Genomic DNA, 17,852 nt, shown 5'->3' on the forward strand with positions numbered 1-17,852 from the left:
AGGTGTGTTCCACTGCTTCAGGACTGAAAGGCTACTTTCCTTCCAGCTGTGTTAACATGCAATTTGAAAAGAGGATCCCAATGTCTGTGCTGCTTGTTTGAATCCCTACTTGTTGCAATAGTTACAGTATTTGTACAAGTGCTTAAACTAACACTCACTTAGAAACTCCAGTCAAATTAAACAAATGAGGATCTGACAAACACCTAGCATAAGTAAAAAGTATCTCCCTTCAATATCCTATTGCATCATTGCTTTGCAATTATTTAAGCTGTATTTAAAATAGAATAGATTATATATCACATCCAACATGATTTAAATGTCTGTGGTATCTCATAAGCTCTGTAACATTTTATCCGTTGAAGTGAAGAAATACTGTATTATTCCCCTTTCTGTAATCTAATGATATTGTTTCTTAGGATTTTGCTTACCCGCAGAGGTTGCAACTTACAGTAAAAGTCACGTTAATGCATTGCTGGCTTTGGCCTCAGAGGGGACAGGCAAGCGAGAAACAGGGAAGCAACATCTAAGAAAACACCAGGCCCTTGTGACAGAATCTCATCTCATACTTCCCTGTTCATTATTTTAATAACTAAGTAACTTTTGCTTTTTTGTTTCTGTCCTAACTGTTCTCTGGAATTGAACTAGGACTCCCTGTTCTGTGAGTCGGTCAAATGAGGTAGCTCTCCAGATGCACATGATTTTGTACAGTGCAAGCATGACCCATTCTCCTTTTACCTCTTCATTTAAGAACATTTCAGTCCAGGCAGGTGTGGCAGACTGAATACAACACCAGCACTTTGCCCACTTTCAGGGTATCTTCCTTACTTTCCACCTTTGTTCTTCCTTTGGGTACCACTGCTGATGCTCAAAGCAACAGGAAGAAAACCCAAAATAATAAATCAGGAAACTTCCCCACAGACATGTGCACATGTGGAGAGCCCCTAGAACAGCAGGTCATAACAACACAGTGATGAAGGAACAGATACAGAAGGGAGACCTGCTGAAAAACTTCAATCAGATTCTCTAAGGCTTGGTTATTCATTCCTTTCCTTGACGGTATGAGCTGTGATGACCCTTTCTGCTTCTCTCCTTGCACCTGGCCTTCCCATCCTAAACCTACGCTATCATTTGCAATGTGTTGATGCAACCCTTGGTGAAGCTGCGTGGAGACCAGGACCAGGGAACTAACTGATCCAGCTGCAAAATGATAATTTTTTTTCTCCAGACTACTTTTCCTTAGATCAGTTCCTTAAATCGATCCATGCCATTGCACAAACTGCCATGCAGGCACAGCGTGAACAGAATAGGCAAGGGGATTGCTTACTCCAACTAGATCAGCTGAGCCCTCAAACACAAAACCAAAGCCTGAAAATGTGAGAGGAGAAGTAAATAGGAAGAATCCCTCCCCCAGCTTTCCACTGGTTCTGTTTCCAAATTGCCATGGTTTTAACCATTTAGCGCTTGCTGAATTACTTCACTGGGGACTGAAGTATGAGATAATGAACATTTTTGCTCCTTCTTTAGTAACTGTCCTACCCCAAAGCTTTCCCCTCTTCATACCCCAGCTCTGTGTCCCACAGTCTCTAGACCAGTTGTGCTGTCTGCAGCTCCCTTGCCGCGTCCATTCTCGGTTTCTTCTAAATCTCCGATGCTGATTCCATTCTTGTTCTTCATACTTACGGGAAAGTAATTGCTTGTAATTCTTAAAGTTCACTTAGAGTTTGGAACACACTTGAACCACAACTGCCAATTAATACAGATTCAATGCTTCTCTTACCTATTCTCCTGCAGCTGTTCTAACAAACTCTGTATTAATTCCCAGTAGGCTGCTCCTCTTTTTCTCTAATTTAAAAAGAAAATTCAATGACCCTTTAGCCACAGAACAGTTTTCTTCATATTCAATTGGCTTTTTTCTCCCTCTCACATATTTATTAAAACCCACTGTATTCCTCTAAAAAACTGACTTAATAACTTTACCTGCTTTTTTCCATTATCTTCCTTCCTGACCTAAACCTGTATAATCCCCCTGCTTCAGTTTACCATTCCTTTTCCATCCTATCTTCAAATAGCCCCTCACTGTAATATTTGCCACTTCCATTTTCTCATGTTCCTTCCCTCCTGCTGCACAGGAGGTTTAGCATGTAGAACTTTCATGATGTGCTGTTTCACTATTTCCAGGTCTGCTCTGAACTTCTGAACTGAACTCACATAAGTGGAAACAGATCAAGATCAGGTAGGCATGAGTCCAGCAGAGTTGATGGAGCTGTGTCTGCTTCCACCAACAGCAAACTTTGCTCACCCTTCTCAACGACTTTTTATAAGCAGCATTTAGCTAATAAATGAATGTATGACCTAGCCTTCTAAGGCAGGCAAGAATATTTTTGTCACCCTCCTGCTACTGAACTCCACCACCATACATGCTGTGTCTGTACCACCAAGGAGATGCATCCTGCTCCACAGTCCCAATCTGCTTGCCTTTCAGATCAGTTAGACCCACTGCAGTTTGGTACAATTCTCTCCCATCCTGTGTTTACTTCATAAGAAAGTACAGGGAGAAGAAAGAAAGGAGAACACCTGGTGGATACCCAGATCTCATCCCAGGAGAGAGCTGGGATGCCATTGTGGCATGTATCTGGGCACTCAAACTTTTCTACTTCCTTCTTCTCTCCCTTCAGGCCATTCCTGGGCAAAAGTCTAAATCTCCCTGTGTCTCCTTTCTCAAAACCTATTAAGCAGGTACCACTGTACCCGGGAATCCATTCTTTGATATACTGAGTCCAAGGCTGAATCATCAGCACAGAGTCCTTCAGAAACTCTTTCCCTATCCTGGATGAATTCTGCACCAACAAGAAGAGATACAGAAATCTATACCAGCTATAAATTTAGCCCTTCCTCCACACTGCCAAAATGCCATAACAAATTGGTATATTGAGAAGAATTTTCAGAGCAAATAAAAACAGAGTTGTGTCTGAATCTAGAAAGGAATATTCTATATCAGGATGATGACATCTGTATTTAAAGATGATATCAGTATTTTTCATGTCTAGACTACACGACATTCATTAAATTACTCAAAGAAATTTTACACTGCTTAACTCTCCCAGTAACTCTTCTCCTCTCCCCCCCTCACATGCCTTCATACTTTTCTGATTAGTATTTACACACTTGTATCTACCTTGTTATTCTTAGAAGACCTAAATATTGTCTGCCAAGCACTCCTCCTAAAAGATCAGAATAAAATTTGCATGAGTCTAGTCCCTGCATGCAGTTCATCTCTTATTGTGACCACGTCACGTAATGGAAGAGAGAAAGAAACAAAACCAATGAGCCAGCAACACTATGAAATCACACCCTATATATTGCTTCACTTGCATTTCGGCTTCTTGATAAACCCAGATTAGCAGAAAGGATGCTGACATTGCTTGATGTTTTGCTAGGATCGGTAATTTTCAAGACATGATTGCAAAAGCCACAATAGGCCACTGCTGCCCTTTCCATGAGTGGGAGACTGGACTAGCTGAGTGCACTAGACACCTCTCCAGTCCCCTTCAGCCCCAGTTCCCCTGTGATTCTCTGCCAGCATTTTGTGTAGCTGACCAGCCATAGACCTTAATAGTGGTTTGGATGCACGTCCCTCAGAAAGCAAAACTTTTCATGTGCCTGCCTGTGAATCAGATGTTCGTTCCACATGTATATGAGAAGCAGCCGGCTTTCCAAGATACTCTATTGACGGACAAATCAATAAAAAGTAAACACAGATGGCCAGGCTGGCCTCTGTCGGTGTTTCTGGTGGGCCTAACTCCTTTCAAAGTATTCAGCATGACAATTTCAGTGGTGACCTGTAAGAAGACCAGTAGTTCTTCAGCAGCAACAACAGCAAGTAGGATGTGTAGTGACAGATGATGTACTGATATAGTATGGTACCAAGTGATAAGAGGCTGCATTCAAACACCGCCCCTCTGCCAAGCCTTTTAGAACAAAGAAACTCCATGCACAAGGACACTTTCTTTTTTCTGTATTTATTCTTCAGTGAAATCTAAAGCCTTCAAGAACACCAGCAGCTACACTCCCTTCTGCCCTTTGTTTTACGTTCTTGGATGACCACATTTTTAGAACAGGTCAAACAAATTCCAGAGCAGTTTATCAGTTGGTTAACAAGCTCAATACCTTGTCTGCATACCAAGGTCAAATATTTCTGCAGTACTGCTTTTTATAGGGCCTCATCAACATTTGAAATAAGATAACATTCTTATCTCTATATCCAAGATATTTTGCAACTTCATCTCATCTATCACATCTAGCATGTCTTTTTAATAGATCACATTTAGAAATAGTCCTCATACCTCCCATGAACATGTTTTCCATCCTTATTTGTTCCCACCATATTATCTTTTCATTTTTCTGTTTGGTACCTCTAGCATAAATGAAATTATAAAACAGAAACCATCCCAGAATTCTGCAGTAATATCTAAGGATGTTATAATGAGCTTAATGAAAAAGAGAGCCTGCAAGGCTCATTAACCTAGGCTCACACTTGTTTTTACCATGTATAGTCATACAAATGGCACAGACTGAGTTTTGTTCTTCTGCCTAAAAAAAACAAAACAATCTAAAAATGTTTCAATTTATCTTCCTTCCTCCAGTCTGTGCGATCTGATATTTATATTTTCCGTAACATAAAAGACAAAAGCTGCACTGGGCTGCAAATGAATGGCTATTTAGCCCCACCTAATGCACTATTCTTAGCAGTTGATTTAAGTAATCACACATGTGGCAACACCCACATCCAGGTTTCAGAAAGCGTGTATCTTCTGCTGACAGCTTGCAGATGTTGCTTTGGAAAGCTGACCACTGAAGCAATGGAAAACACAGAAAAAAGGGTGGTCTGGTATAGGTGAATGACATTTTGTTCCTGTTTACTGGACAGGTCAGTAAATATGAATGAAATGTCGTTCACCTATACCAGAGCACCCTTTTTGCTGTGCTTTCCATTGCTTCAGTAGGTATCTTTCTGTACAATGCTACTCTTGACTAGATGTTAGAACTGGCTGGATCAAGCTATGTTTTTACCTGGGAAGCACCACATAAGCTATGCTACAGCCTTGCTTCATCTTACCTGAACTTCTGGAGCTGTCTGATTGAATGAATCAGTTAATGCAATTTCATATCATATCTCTAAGTCACAGATCCGGAAATTTGACCTTGAAATTCTCTTCACACAACCACAGGAGAGTTAGGAATGGCAAGGTTTGTAAGGAAGACTCATACATTTCATTAGATCATCCGATGGAGACCAAAGGGAAGAGAGACAACACATTTGCGCTCACATCGCAAGGTTTTCTTGAGGTTGGAGAGAAGCGGCAAGCTATTAACTAATCTCGAACTAACGTTCAGTTGTCAAGGCTGCAAGACTATTGCTCCCATGGGGCAGTAAACAGCCAAATGCCCACATTTGTGCTCATCTGGTGCTTTAAAGCACTAAATCTGAGAGATGCAACAGCACAGATCAGCAGTGCACTAGTGTATTCCCCACGGCTTGCCTACTACGAGGTTAGCCATGGGACTCAACATAGGGCAAAAAGTGCTGCAGCTCTTCTTTCTGCTATGACCTACTTAGTTGATGTCTGTGACCAGATTAAGCAGACAGGCAAAAATTTCAACCTTCCTAAACTACAAGGAATCATCAGCTGTCAACAGCAATCCGTACATTTCCCCAGTCAATAAAAAGTCCTCACTTTACCAGCACGGATCAGCTGCAGCCTGACAATATGCTGACGTGTAACTGGAGTTACTGGATTTCCTCAAACTGCCAGGCTGTTGTTTATCAACAGTTTTCATCTTTCCTGAGTCCAGTCTGTCTCAGCTAGCTTCCTTCTTCTGTCAGTCACCAGGACAGGACGGGACGTACAAGACAGCACGAGAGAAATGAGAGCATGAAACACTTCCATTACCTCAGGTGTGTATTAAGGAGATGTGAAAAGATCAAGTCAAATAAAAATGCAGATGAGGAAAATGCCCATCAAATTCACAGATACTGCCAGAAGAGTAGTAACCTGTGCCTTACAAAGCACTGAAGGCTTCCAATGTACAGAGTGATAAGAGCCTGTATACATGACCTCTGCCACCATGCATTAGAATAGTGTTACTGAACAGCAGCAGCTGCCTTCATGTCACATATTGATTGCAAAATGGGTAGGAAGGGCCACAGATGACCCTGATAGGGGTTGGCACACCTGCTTCCCAGTCATATTGGAGCAAAGTAACAGCAAGGAGGGGGACATATTGCGCTTAACAATCAAGTTCACAGCTCTTGGGAGGTTTTTGTCTGAGAAAAGGTAGGATCTTATGTCACTGCAGACCTAAAAGTATTATAAATTACAGTACTTCAGTGTAGAAGTGCATGTAAAATAAACCCATATAACCTTAGTGATATTTCTTCAGAGGTTTTCAGAACTAGAGACCTAGCAGAAGTAATGAAAGAAATGTACCAAGAAAGTCAAAATCCTTTGCAATGACAGAAAGTTTGTGTTGTCCTACAAAACACACTCAAATTGAACGACTGGATCTTACAGAATTCATATTACACATGAAAAGGTCTTAAACCAAAATGATTTCACTATTTTCATTACAGTGTAACTGTGTATTTTTTTCAAGATACAAAATAAGTGCCAAATATTCTTGAAAACTCCTGACACATTTACACAGTCTACCATACTCTAAACTGATCTATCAATGCATTGCCTTTGGGTACTTTCTTGGACAGAAGCCTGTGATCTGAACTGGTGACCTTAGATCACCTTTTTTTCAGAATGCTATGAAATCCCATTTGGGATATTTTCCCTGCATTCGCTGCTATATAGGGTATATTTATGCAGCACTTACAGTATTGTTACTCAATGTGAATACAGAAGTAATTGTGTGAGCCACTCTCAACACTTTATAATTATCTATATTCTGTATTAGCTCAGTTTTACAGAACAGAAGCAAACACTGCTGCAAGCAAATGGGATTACATGTAAGAGGTGTACCGTTAAATACTGCCTGGGCAAATACTCAAGCTCTAAATTAAAGATTGTCAGAAAGAAAAGCCAGTATTACAATATTTTTGCCATACTACTGCCATGTGACAACAAGCTACCACACTGTATATCCAGTGCTGAGCCTGCTAATGAAGCACACATGTCAAGACTTGTCTGACTGAAACATAAAACATCTTGTCAGATGGGAGTCCCTCCCTTGCCTGTGGTGTGTGTGGTTCTGTGTACGCACACACACATATACTCTCTGTCCTATCTTCTGCCTAGAGCACCACACAATTAATAGGAACACGCTGTGTAATATTACACTTCAGTTTGAACACTGAGAAAATCCACTAAATGAATGCCAGATCATCTCTGCAATGAGAATGGCCTATCCAAATTAACACAGAGAGGAGGTGTGAAGTAACTGGAAGGGTAAGCCAAGTTCAGTAAAGCAACACAACTGCATTCACACTCTGTCCAAAGTGAGAAGACTGAAGTGACAGTCAGCCTTGAGAAGACTGGAAATGTCAGCTCTGCATGCAGCGTGCAGGCTGTAACGGTGTGAATCCACGCTTGGTGTTACAAGTGCAGCGGTACCACCTTCCCATACATGTGCTCTCCTCCTGCCGTAGTGACAGGTCCTGAAGCTACCAATTCCAAAATGTTAACCAAGCTGAATATGGCCCAAAAGGATTAAAGTGTGTTTGTGACACACTTCTTCTGAGAAACCCCTATTTGACACATGCCACAACATTAAGGGGACTTATAAATACAGCTGGGATGGGAGGGTGAAGGGAAGAGAGATGGTAAAGAGTCCAGACAGAGAAGCCATAGCATTATGTCACATCGGTCCTGCTTCACGGATTCACACTTCGTGGGTGTGAAGTGGATTCCTGCTTCATGGGTGAACAGCGCCCTTTGGCTCCTCAGGGACAGCAGCCGGGCAAGTGGGTGCCAGACTGGGCTGCTCACCCAGACCATCCTCACTGAGGCATTTCTGACGGGTCAGCACCGACACAGGCCCCTGTGCAGGCTGAGTTCTACCTATGCCATGTGGCTTCAAGTCATTCACCTAATGGTTCTGGTTCCTCCTTCTCCTCCCAACGGCTTCCCCAGCGGTGTGGGCAGCTGGCACCGAGCCCCAGATGGATGAAGCGAGGGCTGAAGAGCCAAAGCCAGACAACCCACCCGAATCTCTGTGGCAGCTCTGTGTCCTTACCGTCTCAGGGTCGTTCTCGAACACCTCCCGGGCCTCCTCCTTGCTGCAGTGCTCCTCCACACACTCCCTCTCCAGGTGCCCTTGCTTGGTCTCCTCGAAAATCTGGTAGGCTCGCCGCTGCCTCTGCCGAAGGAACTGGGCAGCCTGCGGGGCGGGCAGCAGCACGGCTGAGCCGGCGATCGCCGGGGGTGGCGGGGAGGAGGAGGAGGAAGAGGAGGCAGCGGTGAACAGCTGAGCCCTCCTGGCCGCCCCGCACACACACCCCGCACACCAAACCGCCCCGCCGGGGGTGACTAGGAGCCCTCCTTGCCCGGCGCCCCGCCCGCGGGTCGCGGCGGCCTCGGCGCGGCCCCTCACAGCGGTGACCCCGCCGCCGCTGCCGCCGCACCGGCATCCCCCGCTGCAACCGCCGCCGCCTTCCCCACCGCAGCCGTGAGGCTGCGCATCCCCCATCCTCACCGCAGCTCCCGCAGCTCCGCACCCCTCACTCACACGCACACAGACGCGGGGCGCTGGGGGGGATGCTCGGCGGCGTGTGCGGGAGGGACGGACCCCCCCACTCCCCACGCCGCAGTACTCACTCTGCCAGGAGTCCGCCGCTAACAGGACGAGCAGCAGGGCGGCCCCGAGGGGCGCCGCGGGATGCGGCATGATGCGGCGGCGGCGGCTGGGGCCGGGCCGGGCGCTGGCGGAGCGGAGCGGGGCGGCGGCGGCGGCGGCGGCGCGGGCGGGGAGCGCGCTGCTACTGCGGGAGCGCGGCGGCGGGGAGCCCAGCGGGGGAGCCGGGGAGCCGCTCGCCCGTCCTACCCAATCGTTCGCCAAGTCACGGCCGAGCCGCCGCAGAGAGACACACCTCGGCGGCGGGGCAGCAGCCCGGCCCCGCGTACCTGCCCGGTTCGCTTGGGAAAGGCCGTGTCGAGCTGCGGGGGAGGGTTTACGGGGCGTCGGGCTGATGATGGGCGGACAGCAGAGCCCGGGGAGCTGATGGGAAGGCAGTTCCCTCACCTCCGGCTGGGCTGGGCTGGCGGGCACATCGCTTTAAGAGCTCTGGGGCTCGGCGTTAGAGAGGGAGAAGCTGGCACCGAAGCCAGCCCAGTCTTACCTTAAATTAGAAACTTGGCTTCTCCCATCCCCGATATATATAAGGAAGAGATTTTTTGCAATGAGGGTGGTGAAACACTGGCCCAGGTTGCCCAGAGAGGTGGTAGATGCCCCATCCCTGGAGACATTCCAGGCCAGGCTGGACAGGGCTCTGAGCAACCTGATCTGGTTGCAGATGTCCCTGCTCATTGCAGGGAGTTGGACTAGGTGACCTTTGAAGGTCCCTTCCAGTCCAAACTGTTCTATCATTCTACATTATCTTCACAACTAAATTTTCAGCTTATACTGGTGGTTTAGGATAAACTCCTCAGGAAAGAGATGGATGTGGTTTATACTAATACATTGCAAGCCATCCTTTACCGTCCCTTGTCCATCTGTAGTTACACAGGACATGCCCCATGTGAGAAACCTTGTTAACCATAACCCAGAGCTGTAGGGTGGGAGCTCAGAGCTGCACTTAGACTGCCCATTGCCACCACGTTGATGCTACCTCTGTTATCTGCCCTGCAGACATGTAAGTGTGACAGATAACTCGAGTAACACCAAGTCTATACATTCTTCACTATACTGTTAATGGCGTAGATTGTGTGAAAAGTAACTCATCCAATGTAATTTTAGTATTTAGGTATACCTAAAACAAACTCTGTGTCTCCACAATAAATTCCTGCAAATATGATGTAACTAATGTAGACAATGTGTTTATGTTACGTATAGCTGAAGTAAAATGAATGGAAATATAAAAGCCCACCTTACTGGTTCAAAGCAACCATCCCTAAGTTGGTATCTTCTGCCTGTCAATGGCCAATAGAAGACATATAGAGATAAGAGATATAAAAACATATAAACCACCATAGAGTGGTCTTTTCTTTTTGTTTTCAGCTTCTGAAGTGCAGAGAGAGAGATCTTACGGTAAAAGCTCTTGTGTCTACCATCATGCTAACAGCCACAAATGTACCTCTTCTCCATGAATTTGTCAAATACCTTTTTTATCTGTTTGTACTCCTGATTTCCAGGAGTGGCAGCAAGGTCCTAAATGTGCACAAAGGCTAGACAGGAGCTTTTTCCCACGAGTTTTAAGTCCTGTACTTAATAATTTTATACAGTTCCTTGAATTTCTGTCTTCTAAGAAACAGTGAATTATCATGCCATATTTGTTTTCTCTGTGTCATTTTATAGACATCTCTCATATCCTTTCAGAACCATTCCTTTTCCTAAACTATGGAGCTTCGCTCTATTATTTGTTTCAAAACCCTTGACATTGCTGAAAGAAGGTATCCCACCGGTCCCCATTGCTTGTTCCTGTCCTTCGGTCACGTCCGCCTCTTGTGCTGGCATGCAATGAACCTCATCAGAGTAACCTAACAAAAAAGACTAATTTTAATTCAGGCCGGTTCCCCCACTGACTTGTCGTGCAGCTGCAGAAACACCGAAATGTTGAAACTAAGATGTCCTGTAAAGTGGCCTTGCAACTTAGAAGTCAAAGATACTGAGTTATGGAGAAGAGGGAGGGATTCCCAAGTGTGCTCTTCCTTCCATCCATGATCCCATCAGTCAAGGCACTATGTGGGGGGGAGGGTTAACTATGGGCTTTCAAGTGTAGCAGCAAGTAGATGCAAGTGAAGGAGCGTGGGCCTGCTAATGGCAGCAGCAGGGTTGGCCAAATTGGCTCATGAAGCTCCAGCTGCAGGCAGAGGTTTCCTAGGACTGGCTACCACATTCCTCCCTCCATCGTGTGTCCCTCTGTGTGTGTCTGCAGATGTCACCAAGCCGTTTCAGCTCACTGGCACAGCAGGAAACTCTTTCCTTTTTCTATTGTATGTGTGTTTTCTATCAAATTGCTGAAACAGCTCAGTGACAGGGCAAAGAAGTGCAAAATGAGGAGTAGGATTGCAGCAGTGAATCCATAGGGTGCCTCTGGACTGCAGCCTGTGCCCCTCATGCAACAGCCATTCCCAATCTTTGTTTTTATCCTTCTCTGTATTTTTTCTATTTATGCTTTTCAGACAAAGTGGACAAAACTGCATGCAGCATTCAAGATGTGGGTTTCCAGCATCACTGTCTTGCTTTTATCTTTTACCTTTTTCTTACTATTTCCAAACATTGTGTGGGTTCCTTTTTACTTCCTGGCCTGCTATTTTCAAAGGGCTATGAACAAAAGGTCTGAGACGTCTTCCCTGAGTAGAGTTGCTTTTTTACCAGTGGATACACATAGGGAGGGCTGCCTTCCATGGATGCATCAGTTTGCATGTCCATACATTAAATTTCACTTCTCATTTATCAACCTGTCACATTAAAAGTGCTATTAAGCAATACAACTGTGCTAATCTACAGCTTCTTGCTACCAAAAAAAGTGGTCACACTCTTCCTTCCCTCTATGCTTTTACCCCATCCTGAATGCACAACTCTCCTCCCCTCCTCAGTTCTTGTATAGTTTTGTCACTGGTGTGATATCTCAGCAAGTCAGTTCAGCTCCGTAGGCCAACAGAAAAGTATTTCTTTTTCTAAGAGTTTTCCAAAATTCCTCATTGGCAGTGTGAGACTTGACTGTTCACATTAGTTTTATATTATCTGCGAACTGTCCTCATCGCATGAAAACTCTTCATAAAATTTCTGAAGATGTTGAACAGCAGAGATTTTTGTGGGTTCTGGAAACCGCTTTATATTGTGTAATCTACTGATGAGTTTCCTTTCTTTTAGATAGTTTTTTATCCTTTTCCTTTTATGCCATACAAATACACCGTGGTGAAAGACCAGGTCAAAAGCTTTTTGAAAATCCAGGTATGTAATATCAGAACCATCCTTATCTACATAAAAATCACTCCTGGAGCCTCTAACGGGTTGGCCAAACGTGACATCCTACTTGATACACAATGCTGATTCTTCTCCAACAGGTCATTCAATCTGCTAATTCTATTCTTCAGTACAGTTTCCAGTAAGTTGCCTGGCACAGACATCAAACACTGATTTGGGTGAGCCCAGAAGTCCTTTCAGTTGTCACATTTTCCAACTTCCGTTCTTCTGGCATTTAAGACAGATTTAAGCAATGAGTAGCATAAAACAGCAGTTTCGTTTTCTTCAAAATTCATGGCTTTATACTGTCTGATCTCAGCTGTCCCGGTGAGGTCTTAGGAAACATAAAAAACAGGATAGAAAAATAATGCAGAAAATATTAAAACAACGTTATATGTTGCTTGTACTCTCAGCACGTCCTTTTTTTTGGACCTCTTTTTTTTCTTCAAAGTAGTCTAGGCACAGAAATTTCCTGAACATGTAGGATTAGATTCCATTGATTACTAGACACTAAACAGAAGTATGCACCAGATTTCAAAAATTTTGAGAAAAGTGGTTAAAAATACTGCTAGAACGTATTTGCTAAAGACCAAAAATAAAAAAAATGATTTGCCAGGTAACAGAACCTGAGTCAGTTATTCCAAATTATGGCCAGTATGAGTTATTCTGTCCTCCTTACTTATATCCAAAACAAAAAAACAAGTTTACATTTGCTTTTCAGTGAAAACCAGTGTGTTGTAGGCAGCTAAGCTGCAGAAGTGTAGTTGAAATAGGTGTAACTGAGCAAGGTTCCTTTAGGTTCCTTCAACTGGTTATATTTGTGGGTACCAAACTGTAGAATGAAACTAAGGTGTCCTAAAAAGAGTAAACAGGCCTCACAACTTTGAAGTCGAAGATACTGTGTAATGGAGAAGAGGATGGGATTCCCAAGTGTGCCATTCCTTCCACCCATGATCCTATCAGCCAAGGCACTATGGGGGTGGTTCTCGTTGAATTCTGAAGGACCGTCTTTTGCATGTAATGTGCTCTTTTGACCTCAAGGAGAAATTGATTAGACTCGTGTCCTATAGGCTGTCCCACACTGCCAAAGTATCTCCGATTTTAGGTACAAGTGACTGTTTCACATACTCATTCCACATTCATTTCTTGTTCTTTCTCCTTCAAAACTGCTAAGAAGATGACATTCCAACATTTTGTTTCTATTCTACATGGAGGGAGGAGTAAAAAGATGTGAGATTACATCAGAACATTTAAAAATGTAAATGATTGTGGAAGGCAGAGTTCTTAACCAGCAAATTCTTGTGTGAGTAAGCAGGCTGATTCCACAATCCTTGACCTGAATGCACTACAGACTGGGCACATGCCAAATATGCTCAGCACATTAAGATCTGGAACTTGCTGCTTAGTTGTGTGAGCTACAATTCACAGCATGATGCCAGGAAATAAACTGGAAGTTTCAAGGGCAGAAAGCTCTGAAGTGTTGTTGTCCCCTCCGCTTGTGTCTTGGTTCCAGGTCAATGGGATTTCCTTTCATTAGAGGTCAAAATGATGACTGAAAATGGCTTTCAGCAACAGCAAAATGAAATTGAACCAAATTGCTCATCTGGGTAGTGGCTCTGCCTCTGTGGCCAGCAAGGCAACCTGCAAACTCCTGGGCAAAACAAGCCACCATCCTCCGTGGATGATCTCTCGGCCTAAACGGCACTGAGCAAAAATACCAAATCTCCTGCCCCAACCTACAGTACATCGCAGGTCCCTGTTTGTTAAATACTGCTGCAGGTCACAGAAGGGATGAGGTGGGGATGGGGGACCAGAGGATCTGTTTGCTGTACAGTCTGAGTCACTTTGGTGCATTTATCACTGAGTACCTCAGGGGTGGGAAGCCCAGCAAGGCTGTTGTATTTGTCATGGCAAGAAGAGGCTGCAAACAAGAGGGAGAAACTGGAAGAGGTCCTCAAATAACTGACTCTGCTTTTTAGTTCTTGCTCCATTTGAGAAGAACAGCTTTGAAAATAATAGCTTCAAAAAGAATAGCTTTGCTTTCCTCCATTTTGGAAAAGACCTCTGGATCAAGACCCTGGGATCAAGCATTAGGTTGGGGAATTAACTACTTTGTCAAAGCTCAGTTCCTTTGCTTGTCTGTTACTCAGTTAAGCATATTATGTTAAGTTGTAATAGGTTTCTTGCTTGAGGATAAAACACCCATCACACCATCACTAAATGCTTCTATTGTATCTCCTTATGTTGCTATTTGGCATTAAAATTCTGTAGAGATTGAAAGCATATGATTTTCACCCATCTGTGGACAGGCAGACAATGGAGCTCACCTAGTGGAACCCCTGTGGGCAAACAGACTATAAGTAGCTCTAGGATGTCCCTGGCCAGTAATTTACATCAAAAACCCAGCACACCAAATATCCTGTCTTCACAAACACGCGCACACAAATTTTGATTGCATGGAAAAATCACACACAAAATCCTTACTGGAACAGTGTTGTCTTGAAAAAGAGCAGAAGATTTCTATTTTTGCTTCATCCAAAGATGAAAGAGCTCCTGTAGAATTATGTGGAGCTTCCCTAGATGGACCTAAGTTATAAGACTAAAAATTGAAGTCTTCTTCTCATCAGCAGCAGGAATTGATCCCAGAGTGCAAGACAGGAGCATCTCATGGTACCAATGCAACCCCTGCAGCTTGGGAAACATCTGGTGGATCAGGCTGGACCTTCTCCTGAAGGGCCACTGATGCAGATGAGCTGAGGCTTTTTGCACAGCCTGCACTTTCCTTTTTAAATAGAACAAGAGTTTGAAACACATCAGCTTCACTTAATGTCTGGCTGTGAAAATGAATCTAAATAAATCGAAATCATGAAGCGCTTGTATTAATGAGAAGGCAAAGCTGGAAGAGTAAAAAAAAATAGGATGGAAGCCTTCTAAGAAGATTTCAAGACAGCATAATGATGGATGAGCATGCAGCTCTGTTCAAAGATCTTACTAATGTGTGTATGAAACCTTATTCAGAGATACAGACTGATGTAGAATGAGAATGGTGATGAAAAAGAATCTGTCAGAAAGATGAGAAATGGTAACTAAAAACAATTAGAAGCCACACTTTCATTCAGGCTATTTCCAGATCCCTGGATAAATATGAAAAATTACTCTCCCCTTCTCTCTTCCAAATATAAATCCTTCCTGGAGCCATGTTTGGCAAACCTGTTTAGATCGGGCCAATGTTTTTGTGGGAGGATGTGAAATTTCTTCAAGAGGTCTCCCATAATGCTAATATCATAAAATTCCTCTTATGCAATATGTTCAAATTAAACATTCTCTAGAAAACAAACACAGAAAAGGTCACATTATACTGCTTAACTCTTTCGAGCAATTAGCATATACTGACTTGAGAAGAAAAGGGTTAATTTTAAAAATATGCTTAATTTTAGCAGAGGAAAAAACTGATTAGAAGAATAAGCAAATGCAGATCAGATAGAGGAAAAAAACTTGGATAAAGAAGTGGAACTGGATGCATGGAGAGGGATATAGAAGAAAGGTTGTTCATCTTTTGCACATAATTTACTCAAAAAGAAATTTAATAAAACTTAATAAAATTCTCCATAACTAGTACCTCTTTTCAATAAGGGACCCAAACCCCATTTTCTGATAGTGACACATTATGCTGGAGGGAGAAGAGAAAGGCTCCTTTTCCTTCAGGTCCTACTCATGGCCATGTCCATATGCTGGACTGAATGACCAGAGAAGTGACCTTTGCAAGGGACCAATTCATCATGAGGGCTGTTGGTTCGCCTGCTAGATGCTCCTCTCTAGCCAAGACAACTACATCTTGCGTTGAAGCATTACGCCAGCACAGCGAGACCTGTTAACCTCTTCTCTCTTCCCTGCCTTCCTTGTCCCAGTGGAAGTGTGCTGAGGTAAAACATGGGGCATCTCGATGGTGAAGAAATTGTGGTGACCTGTCTGATTGCTGGGAAAAACTCAAGAGAAAAGGTGGGGTCAACATCTGGAGCTCATTTCTGACTTCACTGAGGACAAGAGTTCAATAAGCCTGAATCTCCAACCAGACTCCCTGAATATGAATGAACTTCTGAGTGATGTAAATTATTCCATAAATATTCCTAGTGGATGTAATTTTTGTTTTATTAGGCCAGCCATATATTAATATACTCTGTATGAAGTCATAATGGTTTCTATTCCTATGCATTCCACATGTGCTCATTTTCTAGGGGATTTTTAGTTGCTTGAATAAAGCCTAAAATAAATATAAATGAATTTGAGTTGACGTGAGGAATAAAAGAACGTTGCAGCAAAACAGTAAGAACAAATATAAGCCCATACAGTGTGTTTTGCCCTACAAAACTGCATCAGAGATAACATAAACACTGAGTTGCTGAGAGATTATGTGAGTGTGAGCTGTCTCTTGGAGGCAGGAGGGAGTGTATAGATACCCATTACCGCCTTTGAAATTAATGTCTTATCAGAAGAGCATAGTGTTTTCCTTATTGTGCTTGTTACCTCAGAGCAACAAGTATGTAACTTAGAAATTACTTGTACACAGAAAAAAGGTGACTTGTTGGAAGCCAGTGGCTGAACTCCCAGCTATATAATGCAGTACAGTGGGACGATGAGAGATGAAGCCATGGATTTCGTGAGATGTAGCTCTTGCAGATGCTCTGAGCTTTCAGAGGGGACCCCACACTGAAGCAGCCCCTGTGGATTGATCTGGGTTTGGAAGAAGGGAGAAGAGCAGCCTCTGCACAGCAGCTCCCAAGCCCTGGTCCATGAGGCAGCTGCCTGGTAACATGGAGCTGCCACCTTCTCATTTCCAGCTGTTAAATTGCATTGAAAGGAGCTGAATAACACCACTTATCATTTGTCAGGTTTAATACAATAAAGTAGTAGCCATTTAGTGACATCTCTAAATTGTTTACCACAAGAACAGCTCGTTACTAGCCAAGTAAGCGAAACTGTTTCAACTTTTTTGCCACAAGGACCGTTTCTCCTGTGGGTGCATTTTGTCTTAAGCAGGTAGAAAATTTGGTAAGTCCTAAGTGAGCACCTGTGCTGATCAGCACAGCAACACTTGTTTTGTCACTCACCTTTTCCCGATTAGCAGCATGACATAAGTAAAAATTCCACAAATGTGAAGAGCCTTAAACAGAAGCTAGTCACTGTTCTCCATACTATGTGCACACACACCCCTGGCATCCTATTCATGTGTATACATAGACATGTGCATTCAGTGGCTGAAAATATGTTTCCTAGATGTGGTGAAGATGACATTTTGCCCTTCGGACTACATCTTTATTATATTATATTCGAAGGAGACAAGCTTTTGAAGCAGAGTTCGAGCAAGTCCATGTTGCTAAATGAAAACAAGGCTTTCTGTAATCTCTTCTTGATTAGCTCCTTGTTCTAACAAGGTTTGTCAGTAGGATGCTGTAAACCCTGGCATGCGTGAAGGATGGGGAAAAAAGGTAGCAGCAGATGGAATTGTATCGGAGCAAGACAAGAAATAGACAGAACTCAAACATTGAAAGGTCATTTTTGGAAAGTGCATGCAAAGATATGTATTAAAATATAAAAAATTATGTTTACTTTTTGAATGGAAAATAGAATATCCAATGTGCTGGTTTCTCCATCCAAATGGAAATGTGTGTATTTATATAGTAGTAGTAGTAATAATAATAATAATAATAATAATAATAATA

At 43.4% G+C, this 17,852-nt stretch overlaps 1 protein-coding gene across 1 annotated transcript in view; it reads right to left on the reverse strand.

The window, feature by feature from the left end:
- Positions 1-9,197, reverse strand: part of GAS6 (growth arrest specific 6) — a 43,056-nt gene extending 33,859 nt beyond the window's left edge. Inside the window, exons 1-2 of the mRNA XM_065059541.1 lie at positions 8,823-9,197; positions 8,242-8,408 (exon numbers count right to left, since the gene is read on the reverse strand). Coding sequence (XP_064915613.1) covers positions 8,242-8,408; positions 8,823-8,892 — 237 coding nt within the window. The 5' untranslated portion in view covers positions 8,893-9,197. The remainder of the gene's footprint in view (positions 1-8,241; positions 8,409-8,822) is intronic.
- Between the last annotated feature and the right edge of the window lie 8,655 nt (positions 9,198-17,852).

The sequence above is a fragment of the Columba livia genome, chromosome 1 (assembly GCF_036013475.1).
Source record: "Columba livia isolate bColLiv1 breed racing homer chromosome 1, bColLiv1.pat.W.v2, whole genome shotgun sequence".
In the NCBI taxonomy this organism is placed as follows: Eukaryota; Metazoa; Chordata; class Aves; order Columbiformes; family Columbidae; genus Columba; species Columba livia.